The sequence below is a fragment of the Ahaetulla prasina genome, chromosome 10 (assembly GCF_028640845.1).
Source record: "Ahaetulla prasina isolate Xishuangbanna chromosome 10, ASM2864084v1, whole genome shotgun sequence".
NCBI lineage: Eukaryota > Metazoa > Chordata > Lepidosauria > Squamata > Colubridae > Ahaetulla > Ahaetulla prasina.
In genome coordinates this window covers 2,218,555-2,241,329 of record NC_080548.1, presented here as the reverse complement: position 1 = coordinate 2,241,329, position 22,775 = coordinate 2,218,555, and the positions used below count along the sequence as shown (strand labels likewise).

Genomic DNA, 22,775 nt, shown 5'->3' with positions numbered 1-22,775 from the left:
GCAAGCCTGGGACTGGCAACTTCCTCCCAGGCCTCCCACAGATTTTGATTGTGGAAAACTGGTAGGAAATTGTCTCGCCTAACCACCCAGGTGACAGCAACCAGGACTGCTGCTAAGTGGTGTGGTACAGAACTATTAAGCACAGAACTACTGCAAAAAAAGCATCAGCACAACCAAGTAGAGCTTTCAACATTAGGGCCATCTTGATTTAGTCAGTGACACATCATTACTCCATTTTTATTCCCAATGGCTAGGAACAATCTACTTCAGCTGATCTACCTATACAAGAAGCCCTTGGTCACTTAGCAACCATTCAGTTACGTGACTCCCCAAAATAAGCTACTCACCTTTTTCTTTCCCTGAACCCACACCCCGCACCCCAGCCACACTCATTTTGGGTGCTTGGAAACCAGCCTCACCTTTATAATCATTTGTAGCATCCCACAGTCACATGACCATAATTTGTGACATTTTTTATTTCTGGCAGAAAATACCCATTGGGGAAAATAGATTCATTTAATATCTATGGCATTCACTTAATAACCACCACAAAAATGTCAAAAAAATCAGGTCCAACCACATGACGACTCAATTTGTGACCACCATGTTGTATGATTGTAGTTCCAGGCTCAATTATAATCGTAACTCAAAAGAGTATCTCTAGCTCCTAAGAAACCTAAAAGACAAACTTCAATAATATATAATTTGGTGAAAAAATCTATACATGTTCAAGTGAAGAAAAAAAGAGAAGTCACATTCTACATAAAAAAATGAATTTATTTCACTTGAAGGTTTTTTTACAGGGTTCATGAAGTTACACTGGCTGCTGGTGAAACAGTTAAATCTACACAGCAAATATTTGGAGGCAAACTGAAGTAATTTCATCATTCTGTATTAGGTATACCTGCTACCAGTGTTCAATTCTAGGAAGCTGGGCATGAGGTCTGCGATCTATCACTCAGCTGAAACACCTTTTACAACTTGGTCTTCCAAGTTAAAACACAAAAACAATGAACAAGAAATAAAAGATGAAACACATTTCAAGAAAGATACAGAGACAGCCAAGCAATGTGCAGATATATAGGCTATCACCATATTATATTCATATCCTAACATCCTAAGATGTCTTATTGGAAAATGATAGAGGGAACAAGATGCTACAGAGAAACCTAGGAACAAAGTCTCACTGACAGCAGCTAGAGACAAGAATGAGAAATGATGAACCTGCATTGGATTTATCTACGCCAAGAACTTGATTAGAGAACAAAAGTAATTCCAACACTTTTATTGGAGGGCACCAAAAATATTTATAAGAGAATCCCCTCTGCAACTTGTACTGCAACAGTTTGAGCATACCTTGTATTGTTGTTTTTTAAAAAATCACAAAGTAATCATAGTTGTGGCAAGATATTCACACTAGCATAACTCACAAATTCTTTAGAAGAGAAATGGTCAAAAAAGGCCAATCTGTCAACATTCTACAGCAACCTTTTACATTCTCAGATAAACAGCATTCATAAATGAGTTGCTGAATGCAGTGTGATTTACTTCTTTCAAATATTGTCAATAGTAGGATAGTTAGAAAAGGCAGGAAGAGGACAGTAAGAGAAATAAGAAAAGGGGCCATGTCTAGGATCCTTGTCCTTCTGGATCCACACTTCCTTCAGGATCTTCATCATTATATATGTTCTCAGCCTACAATAGGAGATGAATAGAGAGAGAGAAGTATTGATTTGGTGGGCAAAGCATAACAATTCTGAAGGCAATTGTTAACCAATCCAATTGAAGAAAATATATGTAGCTCACAGTTGAACTGTGGTGTCCTTGGTGCTCTGAACTTGGTGGCTTGTTTGTAGACTTTTATTAAAATTCACCCTGATGTTACCTTGTTCACCCAACGAGGTAACATCAATGTGAATTGCAAGGAAACGTCTGCAAGGAAACCACCAAACTCAGGAAGCACCAAAAACTCCACAATTCTTAATAGTGTCACTGACAGGTAACATTAAGGAGCTTTAATGTGCAACACTGTTTATGTCTATCATAAGGATTCTATTATCCTTTCCTCAAATACGGGTGATAAATTCCTTTGATTAGCATAAGGCAGGGGTGTCAAACTCACGTCGTCATGTGACGTATTGGGACTTTCCCCCCTTTATTAAACCAGATGTGGGCACGGCCAGCATGTGACGCATCCGGCCCATGGGCCAGGAGTTTTGACAGCCCTGGCATACGGCAACTTTCAACAAGCATATCCTAGAATGTCACATTCTGTATATAGAGACATTGCCATAATATCCCCAATATTGCCATAAAATTCTATGGTCACCATTGTTCATGCAAGGAATGATTAAAAGATTGCAAACTAACAAAAGTAATGGAACAGTCATCTAAAATTTGCAATTTGGCTTAGCCTTGAAATAATCAGTCAAATACGTACCATCTGCCACACTTGCATTATATTGTCTTCTGATACAGAACAAATTACCCAGGGTTCATTGGGATTCCAGGAGAAGTCAGATATCTTTGCAGTGTGACCCCCATGAATGAACTAATATCAGAATCAAGAGAAAGTGACATAAATACACAATTTATTTATTTATTTATTTATCGTATTTGTATACCGCCCTATCTCCCTAGGGACTCAGGGCGGTTCACAGGCAGATAAAAAAGTACAAATAAATACAGAATAAAATAACAATTAAAAAACTTATTCTACACAGCCAAATAATTAAAAAAGCAATATAAATAATAAAACCCATTAAAACCAATATAAATTTAAAATCTAGTCCAGTAATAGCAATGATGCATCCTATCAGAAATAAACTTCGTAAAATCCAAGAGACTTGACCATATAAATTATTAATACTTACTTCTAAAGTAATATACAAGCTTTTAAAAGCAGATTCGAGAATACAGTAAAATACTAGCCTAGCAGTAAAGTTGCTGGAGTTTCTATTTTAAATTACATGAACATAGAAAGTCAACATGTGCAAAATTTATCGCAGGAACTGAACTTTTAGGCTTCAGTATTTGATTTCTTCAAATCACTCAATTATTGGTGTGGCCCAATGATTTTTCAGAACTTATTCCTCAAAACCAAAATAGTTTATGGCAGTGGTCCCCAACCTTTTGGACCTCAGGGACCACCAAGTCCATAATTTTAAATCCCGGGGACCTCTTAATATGAATCCAGCGTGCTGCTTGCTGGCTGGCCTGGACTCCCAGTGATGGGATGGGGTCCTTCAGGCACTGTCCCTCCTTTCTCTCCCCCTCCCCTCTGTCCCCCTCTCATTCTCTTCCCCATCTTTCTCTCTCCCACTAATTCTATCACCTTTCTCTCCTCCCTTCTTTTTCTCTCTCTCTCCCCCTCTCTCCCCCCTTCTCTTTCTCTCATTCTCTTTATCTCTCCCCCCTTTCTCTCTCTCTCTCATGGGCCAGCCAGTGTCTTGAGGCTGAGATGAAGTCAAGCATCCCCCCCAAGAGACTGAGGTGCAGGAGCACCAACAAGGAATGGAAGAAACTTGCAGCTTTGGAGCACAGCCCTCACTGGCTGGAATGAGTTAACGGTGCAAGGGGGGGGGGGGAAGAATGGCAGTGCAGGCGGGCCAAAGCAATGTTTCTTCCCCCTGCTTTAGCTTCCTGTTGGCTGAATCCACCAGTGGCTGTCCCCGCTGCTCGCCCTCACTTCAGTCACTCCTCGCCTGGCAAGGGAAAGGGAGGGGGGGTGAATGGAGATTCGCTCCATATTCCAGAATGGGAGCGAAGCTTCGTCTCTTGCTGGATCTTTCTCTCTCTCTCTACCACTCTTTCTCATGGGCCAGTCAGCGTCTTGGGGCTGAGAGGAAGTCAAGTGTCTCCCCAAGACTGAGGTGCAGGAGCACCAACAAGGAATGGAAGAAATAGCCATGAGATCCAGCTCCTGCTACAGGAAGAGGCGCAGAGCAATGGGGTTGTTTTGTTTGCCGCAGTGGTGCTTCAGGAGGGCAGGTAGACTTATTCATTATAGTTGTCACCTGCAGACATCTGCCTCCTCTCCCGAAGCACCACTGCGGTGAACAAAACAACCCCATTGCTCCGCGCCTCTTCCTGCAGCCAAACACGCCCAGCCATGCGTGCCCTTTCCTCAAATGGGCTATGCACGGGGCGCTTGGAGAGCGAGCAAGAGAGCTCTCCAACCTGTTTTTGTGCATGTGTGTGTGAGGGATCAGAAGCTGAGCCACCCAAACTTCTGGCAGAGGTGGGGATGGCTTCTGAGCAGCCCTGAATCAGCCAGCTCTGCCTGACCTACTCCCTGAGTCTCGCCGTTCTCCTCGCCCCAACCCCCACCCCCCTCAAGCAGCGGCATTTCTTCTCTGCTCCTCTCCGGATGCTGGTGCAGGCACCATGGATGCAACTTCAGCCGACAGGAAGCTTACAGCAGGGGGAAGAAACAGCCCAGGGTTCCCACCACCCGTTGCTTCGGCTCACCTGCACTGCCATTCCCCCCCCTTGCACCATTACCTCATTCCAGCCAGCGAGGGCTGTGCTGCAGAGTTACAACTTGCCCGAACCTCCCTCAACAGCGGAGATTTACAGCCCCGCCATGAGCTGCCTGGCCAGTCCCATCTTCCAGAGCTCTAGTCACAGGACTGGCTATTGCTTATCTGGAAGCAGCTCCTCCACCCAGGTGCGCCACGGACCACCACCATTTTCTCATGGACCAACAGTGGTCCGCAGACCACCAGTTGGTGACCACTGGTGTATGGTATTCAGAGGAAATCAGAGGACAAACTAAGACGGACCAGACTGATACAACCTGGAGAAAATTTGCCCAATGCGATCACACTTTTGCACACACTCAAAAGTAACTGTAGGGTACATGAACAAGCATCATTCAACCATACACTTTACCTTATTTTGCTACCTCTTTTACTACTGTGTAGATTTGGAAAGTGCATCTCAGGACAAAACAGATCATAACAGAAGGTGGCAAAAGCAAAAAGTTGTTCTGTCAGACTGACTCTAGAATTTTTGGGTAAAAGATTTCAAACAGGAAGATGTAGCAGAGAGAGCATTGCAGCAAGATGAGAGGAGAAGCTCTCTGAGCCTGGTTGCTTTCTTGCAGATGTTTCATTATCCCACTAGGTAACATCGTCAGTGTTAGTAAGCAGTGGGGTTTGCTTTCAGTTTATATTCTAGTGGCTTCCCCTCCAAGTGTTGATAGAGGTGATCTCAGAGGGTCTTTGGTTGGGCTATTTTCTATTGGCTTGTTTGGCAGTTCCACCACTGGGCTTATTGTTGATCTGATGGAATAAATCTATGCTCATCTGGATGCCAATTGTTGGTGGGGAGACGTTCTGGTCTTTCTGTTCCCTTTTTTGACTTGTTGATTATCACTTTTGCACAGTATGTAGATATTGTTTGTGTCTATGTATCTATTGATGGCTAATTTGTCAGCGAGCCAGGCTTCTAGAAATTCCCTAGCATTTTTCGATTTGGCTTGGTGTAGGTTAGTTTCCCAATTGAAATTATGGTTAACTGTGAAATTAAAGAGTTTTCACCATGTCTTCTGACTGCTGGTTGGTGTTCATGGATGCATTCTGCCAGTCTTGTTTGTCCTACTAGTGGCTGTTCTAGTCATTACACTGTATGTTGTAGATGGCTCCTGTTTTTTCTTCTGGGGCTGCTGGATCTTTTGGTTTACTTTGGATGTTTTGAAAGGCTTTAGTTGGCTTGTATACTATGCTGATTCCATCTGGTTGTAGTAGTCTGTTCTCTGTAGTTGTAGCTATAGTAGTCTGGCTGTACTAGTCTGAGATGTTCTTGACGTATAGTTATTCTTTTTAGGGCTTGTGTTGGTTGTGCTGTATTGGGTTGAGTAGTTGAGTTGATTAAAGTACCCACTTACCAGCAATTCAGGTGGACCATCTTCTGCATCCTCAGGAGATTGTTCTTCTCCAATTTTACTAGAGAAGAAGAAGTTGCATTATATAAAAACCATTCCTGATAAAAATTTATATACATGTCATTAGACTAATTTGATGCTCACCTCAAATCCCAGACATTCAATCGGCGATCAGTACCACTGGAGGCCAAAATAGTTTCATTATGTGGTGACCACTGAACCTGTGGAGTAAGATGATGCAAAACACACTGTTGTAGTACAGGCAGTCCTCACTTAATGACAATTCGGAACAGCTACTGGTAGGTATTTGGCCAAAAAAAGCTTAATGGTGAGTGAAGTATTGTGCACTCCCCTTGAGCAAAAAAATGCATTAACCAAATGTTTGCTTTAATTGTAGAACTTTTGAAAGATCTTCCTAAAAACAGCGAACTTGCCAAATGATTAAGAGCAAAACATTCCACACCCTTTATGTGGATTACCTGAAATATTTCATCTTTATGTGACTCAAAGGAATGCAGCTTTAGTTTCAAGTTTCTCAGATCCCACAATGCAACCGTCTGTCCAGGAAAATCAAAACAGTTTGATAAATTAAAACATTTTTATTTCATATATAGCAGTCAATATAGTGCTAATCATATGTCCAATATCTCTTCAATACCAAAAAAAAACCCCTAGGAATATGCTGATTTAAATAGGAAGACCCCTAAACTGAAACCATGAATTTAAAGGCAAAACACTACACATACGGTAATTCTAATTAGGTACCTTATCGGCTGATCCTGTAGCCAGGATGAACTCACTGTAAGGATTGAAAGACAGGCAGTTCACTTCAGCAGTGTGAGCATCCACTGAATGGCTTGGTTTGGAAGTGTTGTTTGAACGGGTGTCCCAGCTTAAAAGAAAAAGAAAAGAAAATTCAGTTTGAGAAACTGTTCTCATAGGCTAGTAATATTATACATCATTGTACGTGTGAGTAACAAAACCCTCTTCTCTTTATAAAAAAAATAAACCCGAAATTCAGTTTGAGATAAAGGATACTGCTTTGCTTACATCATGAGTTTCTGATCATCAGCAACAGATCCAAAAAGAGATTCATGGAGCAAATGCCAGGAAACATCTTCCACCACAGCTGTATGACCAGTGAAGATAGTTTTAGCATCCACCACTTTCCCTTCCTTTGGAACAGCACTGATGTCCCACAAGCAAATAGTCTTAAACAAGGAGAGAAAGTGTGTTTGGTTAGGATAATATACCTGGCAATTATTACATGTAATGGGATGTGCTAAGCACATAACTACTCACATGATCATCAGATGCACTAAGCAAATGTCCACTAAGATTTGGATTCCAAGACAGACCATAACCTTCTTTTTGATGCCCCCGAAGACGTAGGTCTGGATTGCACTCCCCAGAAGGATCTACAAAGAAAGCAGTGGCTGAGCAAAAGCACAAATGTAATAAAATAATAATCACTGCTTCTCATTTTTTAAAACATTTAACACTTAGGGAAATGCAAATAGCAAGCATGTAACTATTGTGAAAAGTGTTAATTTTGCTTCAAGTTGGAATTAAAGCTAAGAAAACTTGACTATCTAGTAGAACCACATAATTAAACTGTTACTCAAAATCCTTCCCAAGTAATGGAAGAAGTCAGGTTATGTGGGAGAGAAGGATTATAATTGTGTTAGATTTTAAAAATTTAATGTATGACTGTTTGTTTAATGAACTATACCTTGTTTGCTCCGGGAAGTCGGGGGGGAGGGGGTTTTGGAGGGAGGGGGGAAGGTGGGGGAGGGGGAAAAATTTAATTGTTGTTCTAAAACTTTTTCAATAAAAAAAAAAAAATCCTTCCCAAGTAACCACTATTATATGCTTTTCCTACTTGCCTAAATGCATAAATGTTACTTTTCAAATAGTGATTATTTGGCGTATTATAACATTCTTAAGATTATATTTCCAAACAGGAGATGAAAAATATGGAAATCGGCAAAAACCTGGTTTAGACGGATGTTTGGTATAATCAAATACAAGAACATCACTCGACGGAGTTTTTGTGGCAATAATGCAAGGATTCTGAGGCATGTAACGAGCTCTATTCACTTCTCCTTCATGGTTGATCTTTATTTCAATTTCAATTTTTCCACTAACAGATCCAAAGCCACCAAATTCTGGAAATAAAGATAAGGTTTATCAAGTCTACTTTGTTGCTCATAAGAGGATACGAATTGAGAACAGAAATATAAAATATAAAAGCTAATGCAATAATGCAATACAGCAGCCTAAAATACTATTGCTGATTACTAGACTGTGCTCAAGCAAATGTGACATTAAAAGCTTTCCTTTATCTAAAAAAAATCAAAATGCTGACATTTCATATTTATAGTGTTACAATAGTAATATTTTCTATCAGCTCATTATCAATGTTAATTATGTACCTATTGCATACATAATTGAATGATTTTAAACCCATTAGTCAATAAAACCAAAACAAGAAATCAGGTACTGCCAAAAAGTACACAAAAAATGCAATTACACAAGCCATGTTTTAAAAAATAGGTCTAAACCCACAACTAAAAACTTAATTTTTTTTCTTACCTCCCTTTTCACTATCATAATGTGAGGCATCAAACTGGGCATCATCATTGGGGAGCTGAACACTGGCTATTACAAGGTGATTTTGCTCATCAGATGTATGGGTCCCAAGAACTAGCCGATGAATACTGAAATCTTTGCCTTCGGGTCTGTAATGCCATTAAAATGAGATTGGGTTGAACTTAAAAAGAAAAAAAAAGCTAGACTAATTAAATAGAGTCAGTGAACACAACCAAGAAAAAGCATCCTCGGAGCACTTAATGCACCCATAAGTAATAAGAATATTTTGCTAAGAAAAGCAAGAAAGAAACAAAAGCTCTGGCTAAGATAGGGGGGTGGGGGAGACCAGCCAGATTTCTTCTGCTACAGGTCAATCTGCTATGGCTCCACTGGGTAGAAAAAACAAAAACGAATCTGCTCGCAAAATTATTTTGGGCCCAAGTACCATTCCACACAGGAAAGACCTGTGTAATAGAATACCATCTGACTCAGAGAAGGCCAAGGCATTACAGAAAAGGTATGTGAGAAATAAATTCAAGCAACCTTGATTCACTTTAGCATTAACGTGAATTAGAGAGGGGCTTTGATAGCTTCCCGTTACAACATTCTAATTATATAAAAGCCTGTCCCAAGACTCCTGTTTCTTGGCTATGCCTACCTTGAAGATTTGACCATTATTTTCCCAGGACTGAGTTATTTTTTCTGCAACAGCTACATTTTAGATTTTGTTTTTGCTGAACACAACTCATCCATAATGGTTTAGCAAAACTTGTGGAACAAGATTTATTCTGAATTAAAACAGGTTTTACTTTTTGTGCTCAGCCCTATTTGTTATATGTCAATAAATAGTTGCAAAAGAAAATTAAAAGTATGGTGAGGACTATTGTGTGCATTTAAGTCTTACCCTTAATATGCACCGTTCAGAACTCAATTCCATTCTATAGAACTTAATGCACTGTGCATGAGTATCTGGTAAGGAGGAATGCATTTATAATTTTATGCTAAGGGAGGGAGGGAGAAAGCAAGCAGACTGCAAGAAATACATGCAGGCAAAGATTATTGGCACCTAGAGTTAATAACAGCAAGGCCTTTAAGTTAAATTTATGCTATATTTTTTTTTATTTACATTTATATCCCGCCCTTCTCCGAAGACTCAAGGCGGCTTACATTGTGTAAGGCAATAGTCTCATTCTATTTGTATATTTATATACAAAGTCAACTTATTGCCCCCCCAACTATCTGGGTCCTCATTTTACCTACCTTATAAAGGATGGAAGGCTGAGTCAACCTTGGGCCTGGTGGGACTCGAGCCTGCAGTAATTGCAAGCAGCTGTTTAATAACAGGCTATCTTACAGCCTGAGCCACCCACGGCCCTATAGGACACTATAGGACACTTATAGCTACTCTTCCAGCATGTTTATTTCATAAGTTTCACTGTGTTCAATATTTATACATGCTTAAACTGTAATTCTTAGAAAATTACCTGGTTACATCAGGAAGCCACTGAGCAGTCAAGCTGGGCCATTCTAAAGCATGTGTCATTACAAGGTCATAAAGAAAGGGAGTATTCTTTTTCCATATTTTATATTCTTCATTGATCACTCGTTCCTCCACTGCATCATCAAAGGCAGCTAAAATATAACATCAGTGCAATACAATTAATTTTATAGTAGCATGAAAACAAATTAGTAAAGCAAAGTATTCACAATACGTGATAGAAGAGAAGATACTTTTTATACCTCACAAAAGTATTTATGTACCACCTTATCAAGAAATGCAAAAAACTAGTAATTAAACATGCAATCCTATACTCATGTATAGACCTTAGTATTGAGCACACCATTTTTTCCGTGGTTAGAGGTTATTATCCACAATATCAATATTAAAGTTCTAAGTCTTTTTCACAAGACAACACACAACAGGAGGGGGATCAAATTGTCATTTTGCTTTAATGCTCCAAAAAAGAAAAAAAAGAAAAGCCGATTCTGGCGTGCTGTACAACAAAGAGGCCTAAGGCCGCCTCCTCCTCCTCGGCTATCAAGCGGCGATGCTTCCCAGTCCGCTTCGTCTCAAGGAAAGCAACCAAACCGAGCGGAAGAGCGAGGCCTGTTCTCGCTGCCAGAGGGGAGCCGAGCGGGCCGCGCCGGGCCGACGATGGCAAGGAGAAACGGGGCTGCGCAGAAAGGCCGAGGCGGAGGGAGGCCCAGCGCCCGGGAAGAACGGCCTCGTCCCTTCCGCCCCACAGTCGGCGCCGGGGCAGCCGCGGCACCAGCATTGCTGCTCCGGAGGGCGGCGACGCGACTGACGCGGCGGCTCAGGCCGGCGTGGGGTTAAACTGCCGGGGAAATGGGGGGGGGAGAGCGCCAAGCCCCCTGCCAGGAAACTGGGAAGCCATCGGGATTCCCCCCGGCCCGGCCCGGCCCGGCACCACCGCCGCCGCCGCCGCCGCCTCCTCCTACCTGAGCCATCGGGCAGCCCGGCCCGCCTCATCCCGGCGCACTCGCCGCCGCCGCCGCCGCTGAGGGACCCAGAAGCGCGGACTCGCCGCCGCGGGGGAAGCGTCTGAGCGGGCGGGCCCAGAGCGAGCGGCGCACCCTATTGGGCGGCGTCGGGGATACGGGGCGGGGCCAGGCCGACGGGCGCCGGGATTGGACGAGGGGCTCCCCGCCAGGGCGGGAAGGGAGTGCGGGAGCGGGGCCTGTTCCGGCGGAGCCTCCCCCCCTCGGGAGAGCGCGGCTCGCCTACCTTCCTTATCCGCCATGATGGCGACTTATCGGGGCTGCGCGTGCAGCGTCGCGGCTCCCGGTTTCCGACGGCTGGCTGGCTGGGCACGCCTCTACCGTTTGGCGAGGCCGCCGCCGGTTCCCGTGCCCCCCCCCGTTCGCCCGTCGCCTCAGAACCGCAGCCGCGCGCGACGCCTTCGCGCCAACGGCAGCCAATCGGAGACCCTCAGCGCCGCGGCCTCCTCCGCGAATCACGAGCGCGGGAATGGCGGGAGGGGGCGGGGCAGGAAGGGCCACACGCGCGCGCGAGCTCCCTCCCCCTCCCCCCTCCCCCCTCCCCGTCAGCCGCCATTTTCGACCGAGGTGGGACGTGCGGGGGGGGGAGGTTGTGCGGGCTGGGCTGCTCCGGGAAAGGCGCCCCCTCCCCCCTTGGTCGCCTCCCCAGTTGCCAGCCCTTCGCTCCTTTGCTCGGTTTCCCCCCTTCCGGGATAGCCGGTCAGGCAGAAGCCCCTTCGGCGGAGGCGAACGGAGAGCAGCGCCGAGGGGTTCGGGCTGAGGGGCGTCGGGCCTCCGAAGCCTTTCCGGCCTCCCGGGGGCGGCGGAGCAGCCGGGCCCATGGCGGACGACGGGCGCGACTACGGCTTGACGGAAGCGCAGCAAGCGGTCAAAGGCAAATACCCGGCCATCCAGAAGAAGTACGAATGTGAGTCCTTCCCTGGGCGAAGGCGGGAGGGGCGGGGAAAGGACGGGAGAAAATGCGCCCCCCCCTCCTGCCTTTATGGCACGTGAGACCCAGACCTCCGCACTTCGGTTTCTTTGCTCAACGGTAGCTTTCAGCGTGGCTAAAACAACCGGTTTCCGTTTCCCAGTCTGGAAAAATAATTGCTGAAAGGTTGAATTGGAGAGGATTTCTTTTTCATTAGCAAGTCAAAATCCTTGAGTTTGAGGCCTTGTTGTGGTTTCTGTGGATTTCACTTTTAATTGATCTTATGTATTCTTTTTAAACCACCTTTAGATCTGGATCATACGGCTGATGTGCAGTGAGTATTTTCACCCAAGCAGATACTCTTTAATAACTGGAAGCGGGAGGGCTAAGTTATGCCATGCCCCTTCTTTCTCTGGGCTTTTTCATCTCGTAATTCCTCATTGGTAACTCTGATCTTATTGGACTCTGAATATGTTAGCCCAGGGGTCTGCAAACTTGGCTCTTTTAAGACTTGTGGACTTCAACTCCCAAAGTTCCCAGAGCTTTGCTGGCTGAGGAACTCTGGGAGTTGAAGTCCACAAGTCTTAAAAGAGGCAAGTTTGCAGACCCCTGTGTTAGCCCATCATTTTAAATCTGTCTCCAAAGTATTGTACCATCTTAAGCTACTTATTCATCTTGTTGCATATGGTGTCCAGGTTCCCGTGTTATATATTAAACCAGAAAATTTTATCTTGGTACGGTGTGCTTAATTAGATTTAATTAATTTAAGGGACTCTTAATTTGAGTCCATTAAATTGATTCTATTGTAGCTTAGCAAATTTGTGACTGGGTTGTGAGGAGTTAGTCAGGAAATAATGGCTTACAGAAATTATGTTTGGGGTGGCAACTCAACTGATAATCATTCTCTAGACTGGAAGCTTCTCCAGTCCCCAATTCCATGTGTAAAGGGGAGGAACCAAATATGGACTTTCTATCTGCAAAACAGGACTTATGTCCCTAAAATACACGCCTTCCCCAAAAGCTTCTAGCTTAAGTCCAGTGTATGGGTTTGTACCTGTTGGGAGATTACATCTTGTAAAAGATTCCTTTGCAGACTGGGAAGAAAAGTGGGTGGGGACAAAGGTTTTTCTAAAGAGCAAGTTATAGTAGAGGTCATTTTTAAGCACATTGAATACAAGCCACAGAATTAAAAGCTATTGATTGAGATTGGAGATCTCAAAATATAAAATTTTTACTATTTATATCCTGAAAGTCAACTGAATTGTCCTTTCTGATACACTGGTCTTCAGATTTCTCATCTGTATATTTTATTCTGATGCTAGGACCACCCTACCAAGCAGAATTAATTCTGATCAACTTGTAGGTTGCATGCCTGGGGTGATACCTTGGAAGAGGCGTTTGAACAATGTGCTATGGCCATGTTTGGATATATGACAGACACGGAGACCGTTGAACCTCTTGACACAGTAGAAGTGGAAGCGGAAGGTAAGAAAGCATTTTTGGAGCCTGGGTGTTCTAACTGGGCATTCCCCAGAAGTTTTTCCCCACAACAGCCATGGGCAGGAACAATTTTTAAGAAGACTGCCTTCAATTATATGAGTGTTTTTAAAGGGCAAAGATGAAGATCTGTCAGTCAACCAGCACAAAAGAGGAAAAAAAAGACTCCAGCACCTCTCCACTAGTAATCAGCAACCAGATCAGCATAGATTAAATATTTAAGGAAGTAAAAGCGAGGTTTTGGCTTTCTTGAGAGTATATCTATGTATGCACAATTATTGGGCAACTATTAAAATGCAGAATTATCATGCAACTAAATGAAAATTTGCCCATCTCCTTTGTTTGCATCTCTTAAAGTGAAAAAAATAAACAACTCAAAATGTACAAATAAACTTTTCTGACATTTCAAAAAAAATATATCAGCCACCTTTCTTTTCAGTAACAGTCATAAGCATTCCATTCATGGAGTCTGTCAGTTTCTGACCTGTTGACGATCAACTTTTTATGCAGCAGGAACCACAGCCCCCCAGACACTGTTCCGAGAGAAGTTCTGTTTTCCTTCACCATAAATCTCCCGTGGAAGAAGGGCCGACAAGTTCTCAATAGGGTTTAGGTCAGGTGAGAAAGTGGGCCATGTCATTATTCTTTCATCTTTAGGGCCTTTTAATGGCTAGCCATGAGTGGAGTACTTCTATGCATGCTACGGAGCATTGTCCTGCATAAAAATGGTTGTCTTGAAAGATGCAGACTTTTTCCTATACCACTGCTTGAAGAAAGTGTCTTCTAAAAACTGACAGTAGGTTTGGAGGTTGATTTTGAGTCCCTCTTCAACCCAAAAAGATCCAACTAGGGTTCTTTCATACTACCAGCCCATACCAGTACCCCACCTCCATCTTGCTGGCATCTTGAGTCGAAGTGGAGCTCTGTGGCCGTTACTGATCCAGCCATGGGCCCACTCGTCTGGTCCATCAAGAGTCACTCTCATCTCTTCAGTCCATAAACGTTTGAAAAATCTGCCTTCAGATATTTCTTGACCCAGACTTGCTGTTTCAAACTTATGTGTCTTGTTCAGTGGTGGTCAGGTTTCAGCCTCTCTTACCTTGGACATGTCCCTGAACACTTTGTACTTCTGGGCACTGCAGTTGTGGAATATGACAGCACTGGAGGATAATGGGTTCCTGGTAGCTTCACGTTTGATTGTTCTCAAGTCTTTGGCAATTAAGGTGCGTCTTTTTCTCGACACGTTTCTTGCAACCATGTTGACTTTGCAACAAAACATTTGATGGTTCTGTGATCACACCCCAATATCTTAGCAATTTCAAGAATGTTGCATCTCTCTGAAAGACTTTAAAACTTCTGACTTTTCAGAGTCAGTTTAATCTCTTTTTAGCCTATTTTGCCTGAGGAAAAGAAGCTGCCTAATAATTATGCACACCTTGATATAGGGTGTTTATCTTCTTCCGCCACACCCTCCCTCATTACGCAAATACACATCACCTGATATGCTTATAGCCAATAAACATTCAAGTTTATACATCTTGGAGGTGGAAAATATGCATAAAAATGATATGGTCAAAATAATTGCTAAATAGTGCACATGGTGTAAAATAGTTCTTCAAAGTTTTTAAAGACTTGTAAACATAATTGTTAATTCCTGCAGGTAGGCAGAAAATTTTACTTTCTTTGCATTCAGTCCAGGACAACAAACAAGCAGAAAAAAGAATGTTTTAGCATAGTTAAAAACGTGCAAGAAATTAATGAGCCCTCCCAGCATGGTTCACACAAAGATCTCTTTTCATATCGTTTGCCCAACCTAAAGCTGTTTAGGGAGAGAATTAGATGTGTTTGGGCAAGGAGGAGGAATTCTGCTTTGACAATCCACCTGAGGTTTTTAATATATTTTTCCATAGGACATGACATGCTCTCTCTTCTCTTTCATTTCCTTGATGAGTGGCTCTATAAATTCAGCGCTGAGGAGTTTTTCATACCCAGAGTGAGTATTTACTATTTTACATCTTCAGAAATAGGGATATTTTATATGCTGGCTCTTTGCAATGAACTTGTTGACCTATTGAATTCATCTATTCTTACGATGCTGAGGTAGAATCATAAGACTGCAACTAATCCATGAGAAAATCTGAAGAGGAGCAGGAATGTATTTTGTTAAGGTCCCATTAGTTGCATTCTTGTGAATTGGATTTTTATAGCATCTGTTTAGATTATATGAGCTGTTCAAGATGCTGGAGCAGACTAGAATATCAATTTGTAGGCTCTAAGAAGTTACTGCTTCAGGTGCACCTTGGTGTATGTAGAAAGTGGGGAATCGTTCTGCTTGGATTAAGAATCCTGGTGTTTGGAGATGCTACTGGAGCTGTGTGAAGCCTGTGAAGGTGTATAGATTTCGTACTAAGATTAAATTCCTCTCTGTTTATAGGAAGTGAAAGTGCTTCACATCGACCCAATACATTTCAGGATACGATCTATTGGGTAAGTGAAATTATGCAGTTTAAAATAGAAGAGTTGAAGTTCTAAAATCTAAAGACTGTGATTTTCATGGAAGATTCTGCAAAGAGTCCACATGGCTACTAAGTGTCATCTCTCTGCCTGGTTTCTTGTTCACCGTGATTTCTCATGAACTTTTGGGAAAGAAAATGCACACCGTTGCGATCAAATTCATCTGCCTTTAAATCTCGGTTCCACCACTTTTCTGGGTTGGTAGCTGGCCTGGGGAGAGGGGGAGAAGAGAGGATGATTTTGTGTGAGGGGCAGACATACATGCTTGCACAGATTGTCACACAAGTGGGATTGCGAGTATGTGTGCCACTCACATGGACTGGTTGGTCATAGGCCTCAGCCCCGTAGCGGGCTGCGACCCACAGGTTTAAATGATGCAGGAGGCTTCCCCCTCCTTTGGTGATGGCTTTTTAAAAAAATGCTTTACTTTGGTAATCTGCTAATGATTGTTTTCTTTTATTTTCAAGGTGGGGAGAAGAGTTCTCTTTGCAGAAGCATCCGCAGGTATGCTCTGACAAATTTCAACGTAGTTAATGTGGACTAGTGAATCAGAGTCAAATCTGGCTTCGTTGAGCATCCTTCTGCGTTGCAGGAAAACAATCCTTGCATTCCTTGCATTCCTATATCCTCCACATAGTTCATTCTAACCTTTCAGCTAAAAGGAAACTGACTCAAATAATTGTGAATAGATTCCTCTGAAAACGGCAACTTGGAAAAAAGCAAGCTCTGATGTGGTTGGGTTCATACCTTGCCCTAAGTTAGAGGTCTGCAACATTAAACACTCAAAGAGCCATTTGAACCCGTTTTCCCACAGAAGAAAAAAAAACATTGGGAGCCACAAAACCTGGGTGGGCATGGCCAAGTCCACGTTACTCACTCCCACCCAGTTACATGATCCCCCTAACCATGCCAACCCAACCAGTCATTAGGGCAGATAATCCACTGGGAACCACAAAACCCTCCTCCCTCCCTCCCTCTATATACAGCCATGGCCGAAATTGTTGGCACCGCAGAAATGTTTCCAGAAAATCAAGTATTTCTCACAGAAAAGTATTGCATTAACACACGTTTTGCTATACACATGTTTATTTCCTTTGTGTGTATTAGAACAAAACAAAAAAGGGCAGGAAAAACGCAAATTGGACATAATGTCACACAAAATTCCAAAAATGGGCTGGACAAAATTATTGGCACCCTTTCAAAATTGTGGATAAATAAGATTGTCTCAAGCATGTGATGTTCCTTTAAACTCACCTGGGGCAAGTAACAGGTATGGGCAATATAAAAATCACACCTGAAAGCAGATAAAAAGGAGAGTAGTTCACTTAGTCTTTGCATTGTGTGTCTGTGTGTGCCACACTAAGCATGGACAACAGAAAGAGGAGAAGAGAACTGTCTGAGGACTTAAGAACCAAAATTGTGGAAAAATATCAACAATCTCAAGGTTACAAGTCCATCTCCAGAGATCTAGATTTGCCTTTGTCCACAGTGCGCAACATTATCAAGAAGTTTGCAACCCATGGCACTGTAGCTAATCTGCCTTGGCGTGGACGGAAGAGAAAAATTGATGAAAGGTTGCAATGCAGGATAGACCGGATGGTGGATAAGCAGCCCCAAACAAGTTCCAAAGAAATTCAAGCTTTCCTGCAGGTGCAGGGAGCATCAGTGTCAGTGCGAACTATCCGTCAACATGTAAATGAAATGAAACTCTATGGCAGGAGACCCAGGAGGACCCCACTGCTGACACAGAGACATAAAAAATCAAGACTACAGTTTGCCAAAATGTACTTGAGTAAGCCAAAATCCTTCTGGGAAAACGTCTTGTGGACAGATGAGATCAAGATAGAGCTTTTTGGTAAAACACACCATTCTACTGTTTACTGAAAACGGAATGAGGTCTACAAAGACAAGAACACAGTACCTACAGTGAAATATGGTGGAGGTTCAATGATGTTTTGGGGTTGTTTTGCTGCCTTTGGCACTGGGTGCCTTGACTATGTGCAAGGCATCATGAAATCTGAGGATTATCAAAGGATTTTGCGTTGCACCGTAGAGCCCAGTGTCAGAAATCTGGGTTTGCGTCAGAGATCTTGGGTCTTCCAGCACGACAGTGACCCCAAACATACGCCAAAAGGCACCCAGAAATGGATGGCAACAAAGCACTGGGCCAGCAATGAGTCCAGATCTAAATCCCATTGAACACCTGTGGAGAGATCTTAAAATTGCTGTTGGGAAAAGGCGCCCTTCCAATAAGAGAGCCTGGAGCAGTTTGCAAAGGAAGAGTGGTCCAAAATTCCGGGTGAGAGGTGTAAGAAGCTTATTGATGGTTATAGGAAGCAACTGATTCCAGTTATTTTTTCCAAAGGATGTGCAACCAAATATTAAGTTAAGGGTGCCAATAATTTTGTCCAGCCCATTTTTGGATTTTTTTGTGACATTATGTCCAATTTGCTTTTTTTCCTGCCTTTTTTTGTTTTGTTCCAATACACACAAAGGGAATAAACATGTGTAGCAAAACATGTTAATGCAATACTTTTCTGTGAGAAATACTTGATTTTCTGGAAAAATTTCTGGGGTGCCAACATTTTCGGCCATGACTGTATCTATCTAACTTCCCCCCTCTCCCTCCCCCTTCTCTCTCTATATCTCTCCCTCCCTCTCTTTGTATCTCTGTGTTTTTCTATGTTTCCTTCTCTCTCCCCTCTCCCCCCCCCATCTCTGTGTGTTTTCCTATGTCTCCCTTTATCTCCCCCCTCTCTATCTCTGTGTGTGTGTGTGTGTCTCTCTCTCCCCTGTCTCTGTGTTTCTTTTCACTCTCGGAAAGCCCAGCGAGCTCTCTGTGGGGCTCTTTGCTACTCCTTTTCTTTTTGGCAACTTTTTGGAAATCCGGGCTGGCTGAGGAACGAGCACGAGCTACAGCGAAAGAAAGGCTTCCCTTTGGGCGACCCTTCACCCTCTCCTTCTCTTGCGACTCCCTGGCCGGCTGTGGTGGGGCTGGGAGGGTGTGCATGAGTGGGGAGACCCTCAAGCGAGCGGCTGCCCGCCCCATGTGCACTTTGCTGCACTTTGGACAAACCCGGCTGCTTGCTTGACGAAGCATCTCCCTTCTTGTGTACATCCTCCAGTGGGCCAGGGGGTCGCAAGAGAAGGAGGGGGGGGGAAAGATACAGACGGACATAGTGGGAGAGAGACATACACACATAGACAGAGAGGGAGAAACCGTCTTTGGCGAGGCTGCTCCAGCTTTTTCTGAGCCTGACCTCCGGGGTGGGCGTGTGAGGTTCGGCAGGGCCAGCCTCCTTTTACCACTGCCCTGAGCTTAAAGCTGCGGCTGGCGGCTGCAGGCCTTTCTCCCTTTCCTTCATCCCACCCCCCAGATCCCATTCCCACCCCTTCAGCCCTCGTGTTAGCGAGGCCAGCGTGGGTTCCAGCTGGGTCAGTGTCTCAGGGTGGAGAGCAGGTTGTGCGTCTCTCCAAGCAACCGAGGCACGGCCAGCACCAACAAGGGCCGGAAGAAACTCCAGCAAGAGTGAGGTGCCAGAGAATCAGCCACGGCTGCTTCTCCATCACCCTTACCTTCTCAGGCCAGGCGAGGAGTGACTGCGAGGGGAGGGCAAGGGGCGGGGCCAACCAGTGATGGGACAGGGAGCCGCAGCAGAGGGCCCAAAGCCACATGCGGCTCTAGAGTCGCAGGTTGCCGACACCCGCCCTAAGTCGTAGCTCATTTAACCATGATTTACTAGAGAAGCCACACTTGTTTAGGTCCACATAACCACAGTTAAATGACCCATGCCTTACAAGCAACAACAATTAACAGTATGGCTTGGCATGATTTATACATTCAGAAACTGCATTTATTTTCATCTTGACTAGAAGGAGCCAAGTGAGTGTACACTCACTGCCTCCAGTTTGGCCAAGTACTTCCCTTGTTAGCTGTTCTGAGTCTGATCCAATGCAAAGGGACACTTTTGCTCAAATATTCACATCTGATTTCTAAGCTCTGCTCCTGACAAGGATGTTTGAATGCTGCCCGAATAAGCCATGGTTAAACATGGTTTGTTGAATGAATTAAGTTATTTACTGTTTCCCCCTTGCTTGTTCATCTCAGGGGACAGAAGTCAAAGCAATCACGTATTCAGCCATGCAGGTCCTGGAAGAAGGAAAACCAGAAGTTTTTGTCATAATCGATATTTAAAGAAAGGTCATTCTGCTGGATGGTTCCTCTGGATCCAGCCCTTGGAGCAACGGGAATTGTTTTCAAGAGAAGCACAGAAGCCAGTCAGTCCAGAAACCCGAAAGCCAGGAGAAAGAAGCTCTAGGTGCAGATTCAGGCAGCAGCCATTGAGAAGATATGAAAGCCAGAGATGAAATTGTCATGAAATTTCATGACAAGCTCCTTGATGGAAATGAACCAGGATTAATTATTTTCTTGTTTTAATTTTGCTATTTCCTTCCCTTCCCCCTTGGGGAATATGCTGTTGAATATCCATTTCAGTGTAATTGAGTTCCCCCCCCCCACGTAGCCATAAGAAACATTGGAAGAGGTGGTCCTCCTGCAGCCCCTCCTCCAGCCCCGCTCTCCGTGATCAGGTGGCCGTGAAAGCAGAGCTTTCATCTTCTGCTCTCCTTGATCGGTTCTTTCCTAGCCTCCATGACTGGTGAGAGAGCATCAGCACTGGTGCAATTATGGTTGGTTTGCATGGATGAGAAGTTGTAAAGAGGATCTGCTATTCACACTGTTGCAGATCTTACGGCATGGTTAAAACAGGTAGTCCACAGATATTGAAGAGAATACACAAGTTGTGTCATACAGATAGTTCTTGACTTATGACAGTTCATTTAATGATGGTTCAAAGTTACGATGGGCTCAGAAAAAGTGTCTTCGCAGTTACGACCATTACTCCATGGTCATGTGATTGAGATTTCCCATCTTTCCAGCTAGTTTTTGGCAAGCAGTGTCAGTTGTGGAAGCTGGATTTCCGTCAACTGCAGCTGTCGTAAAATTGGGTCTAATTACTTGATGACTTGCTTTACAACCACATTAACTTATGACAGAAATTCCAAGCCCAGTTGTGATTGTCAATCAAGGACTACCACTCAAATGTCTAAACCAAGATCATCTGTGGTACTCTTACTAAGGTTAAGAAATGTCTTCGTATAAAACAATACATAAAGAATATATATTGCGGACACCCCCTGTGGTGGAGAACTGGGTTGTCGAGCATGAGCTGCATGTTTGAGGTCTCCCCAAAGCGGCTCAGTAGCGCTGAGGTCATGAGACTGACAGCCACGCCAGAGCTTGTCCTTTTTGGGAGGTCCAGGTGGTGCCCGTGTGCAGCTTAGGAGCTGATGAACGCAAATTGTCCTCCCGTATTTTCTGATGAGATGCTGTGTTCCTCTTGCCATCGACTTGGGCTGCTGCCGAATCTCCCCACCCCAAAGCAGCGGAGACCCACCTCTAGGCTTCCTGGGTGGGATGGTTGTGCCTTCGCAAGCGTTTGTGTCCATAATGTTCAGTTTTGGTCTTGTCGGCCCAGATTTGGTTCCGGAGGTTTGAAGGCTCCTCCAGGTGCCGTCTGGCATATTGCAAGTGAGCCGCTTTGGGCGTTGGTGCAGCGATGGCAACTCTGCCCGCAACCCATTTTTGTTCCAGGAGCTCCTTGCGCCTGCACCACGCGGCATCCAAGAAGCCCGTGTGCCCATGGAAACCACTTCTGGGTTTTTTCCTTCCAGCAGTTTTGTCTGACATCTTTCTTGAGCTACCCGGCTCAGTATTAGCAGAGCCCCTCGTTTCCCATTTCTGGCTCAGAGAGTTTGAGAGCACCGATGGGCATTTTCAAATCTTTGGATCTCTTTTTAGTTCCTTTTCCTGACTATGAAGTGGAGTTGCCTCTCCTCACAAATCCTTTTGCTTTCTCCCTGGTTTCTCTAAGCCACAAAGTTGGCACAGTCCTGGATCTTTTTTAAAAAAATGAATGTTTCCTGGGACCAAAGAAATTTATTGGCTATGCTGTTAAAAGAGAGAGTTCTGGGTTCAAGTGAGACTTGGGTCATGAATGAGCCATTGAACAACTGTTAGAAGTGGAGGATGGTTCATTGGGCTGCTCTTGAAGTTGACACAGGGCAAAAGGGCAGTAAGGTTCCTAGTAAAGTGGTCTCCGTGTTTGAGAGGTGGGAAGTCTGATAGAGGAAATGCCGTCCTTCCCTCCCTCCCTCCCTCCCCAAGGGGTAGTAGGACAATCTATTCTTTCTCTAGGTGTTTGGTGGTCTGGTGTTGGGGGGAAACTGTCTTGTGTATCCTGGGAGGTTTTCAGTGTCTTGAGGGGATTCTCTTTCCTATGGTTAAGAAACCAGCATTTATCAACTTCTTAAAGGGAAAACAGCACTGTGAACTTCAGCCTCCACCTCAATCTACTCTGAAGGGCCTGTGGGGGGAATGTTCCTCTGCGACCTTCTGCTTCTTTCTAACAGCTGGAGAGTCAGGAGAGATGATCTGTCTGTGGAAGGCACCTGAGGGGCAGCATGGATGACGTTTCCCCCTTTGTTTTCCTCCTCTTATATTTCCACAATACTCAGACACTAATTACACTGAAACAAGGCGCAGATCCTTGCCCCTGACTACTATCCCAACCAGCGCCCGAATAATCAAGGGTATGCAAACTTTTGAACGGCTGTTTTATTGTATCCTTTATTGCTATGGTTTGTTTAATGATTGCACTATGATGGCTTATATTTTAATTTGAATCACATTACAAATAAATATATTTTATCTGCTTGCTCATGTTTACTTACAAAATGGTCACATGAACGAAGGTGAAAATGAAAATGGCCCATATCTCACAAATTTTGCAGTGC

The 22,775-nt window shown here is 44.0% G+C and overlaps 2 protein-coding genes across 4 annotated transcripts; one reads left to right on the top strand and one right to left on the bottom strand.

Moving 5' to 3' along the window:
* Positions 1 to 756: 756 nt before the first annotated feature.
* RBBP4 (RB binding protein 4, chromatin remodeling factor) lies at positions 757 to 11,441 on the bottom strand. 2 transcript variants are annotated; one of them, XM_058196163.1, is made up of 12 exons: positions 11,226 to 11,441; positions 9,964 to 10,111; positions 8,483 to 8,628; positions 7,882 to 8,055; positions 7,190 to 7,305; positions 6,938 to 7,098; positions 6,653 to 6,779; positions 6,367 to 6,444; positions 6,032 to 6,108; positions 5,891 to 5,948; positions 2,441 to 2,551; positions 757 to 1,695 (listed from the first exon to the last, which is right to left on the bottom strand). In XM_058196163.1, the coding sequence occupies exons 1-12, from the start codon at positions 11,239 to 11,241 to the stop codon at positions 1,630 to 1,632; spliced, it is 1,278 nt and encodes a 425-aa protein (XP_058052146.1). In that variant the 5' UTR covers positions 11,242 to 11,441; the 3' UTR covers positions 757 to 1,629. The 2 variants fall into 2 exon arrangements, with proteins under 2 accessions (XP_058052146.1, XP_058052145.1); XM_058196162.1 differs by lacking the exon at positions 11,226 to 11,441 and adding an exon at positions 10,940 to 11,086.
* A 116-nt stretch (positions 11,442 to 11,557) lies between these two features.
* ZBTB8OS (zinc finger and BTB domain containing 8 opposite strand) lies at positions 11,558 to 22,695 on the top strand. Of its 2 annotated transcripts, none has more exons than XM_058196170.1 (7): positions 11,558 to 11,906; positions 12,219 to 12,243; positions 13,273 to 13,394; positions 15,317 to 15,399; positions 15,841 to 15,893; positions 16,388 to 16,424; positions 22,497 to 22,695. In XM_058196170.1, exons 1-7 carry the CDS (start codon positions 11,819 to 11,821, stop codon positions 22,536 to 22,538), a joined length of 450 nt encoding a protein of 149 aa, XP_058052153.1. In that variant the 5' UTR covers positions 11,558 to 11,818; the 3' UTR covers positions 22,539 to 22,695. The 2 variants fall into 2 exon arrangements, with proteins under 2 accessions (XP_058052153.1, XP_058052152.1); XM_058196169.1 differs by lacking the exon at positions 22,497 to 22,695 and adding an exon at positions 20,029 to 20,258 and having other exon boundaries at positions 11,562 to 11,906.
* The last annotated feature ends 80 nt before the right edge of the window (positions 22,696 to 22,775 follow it).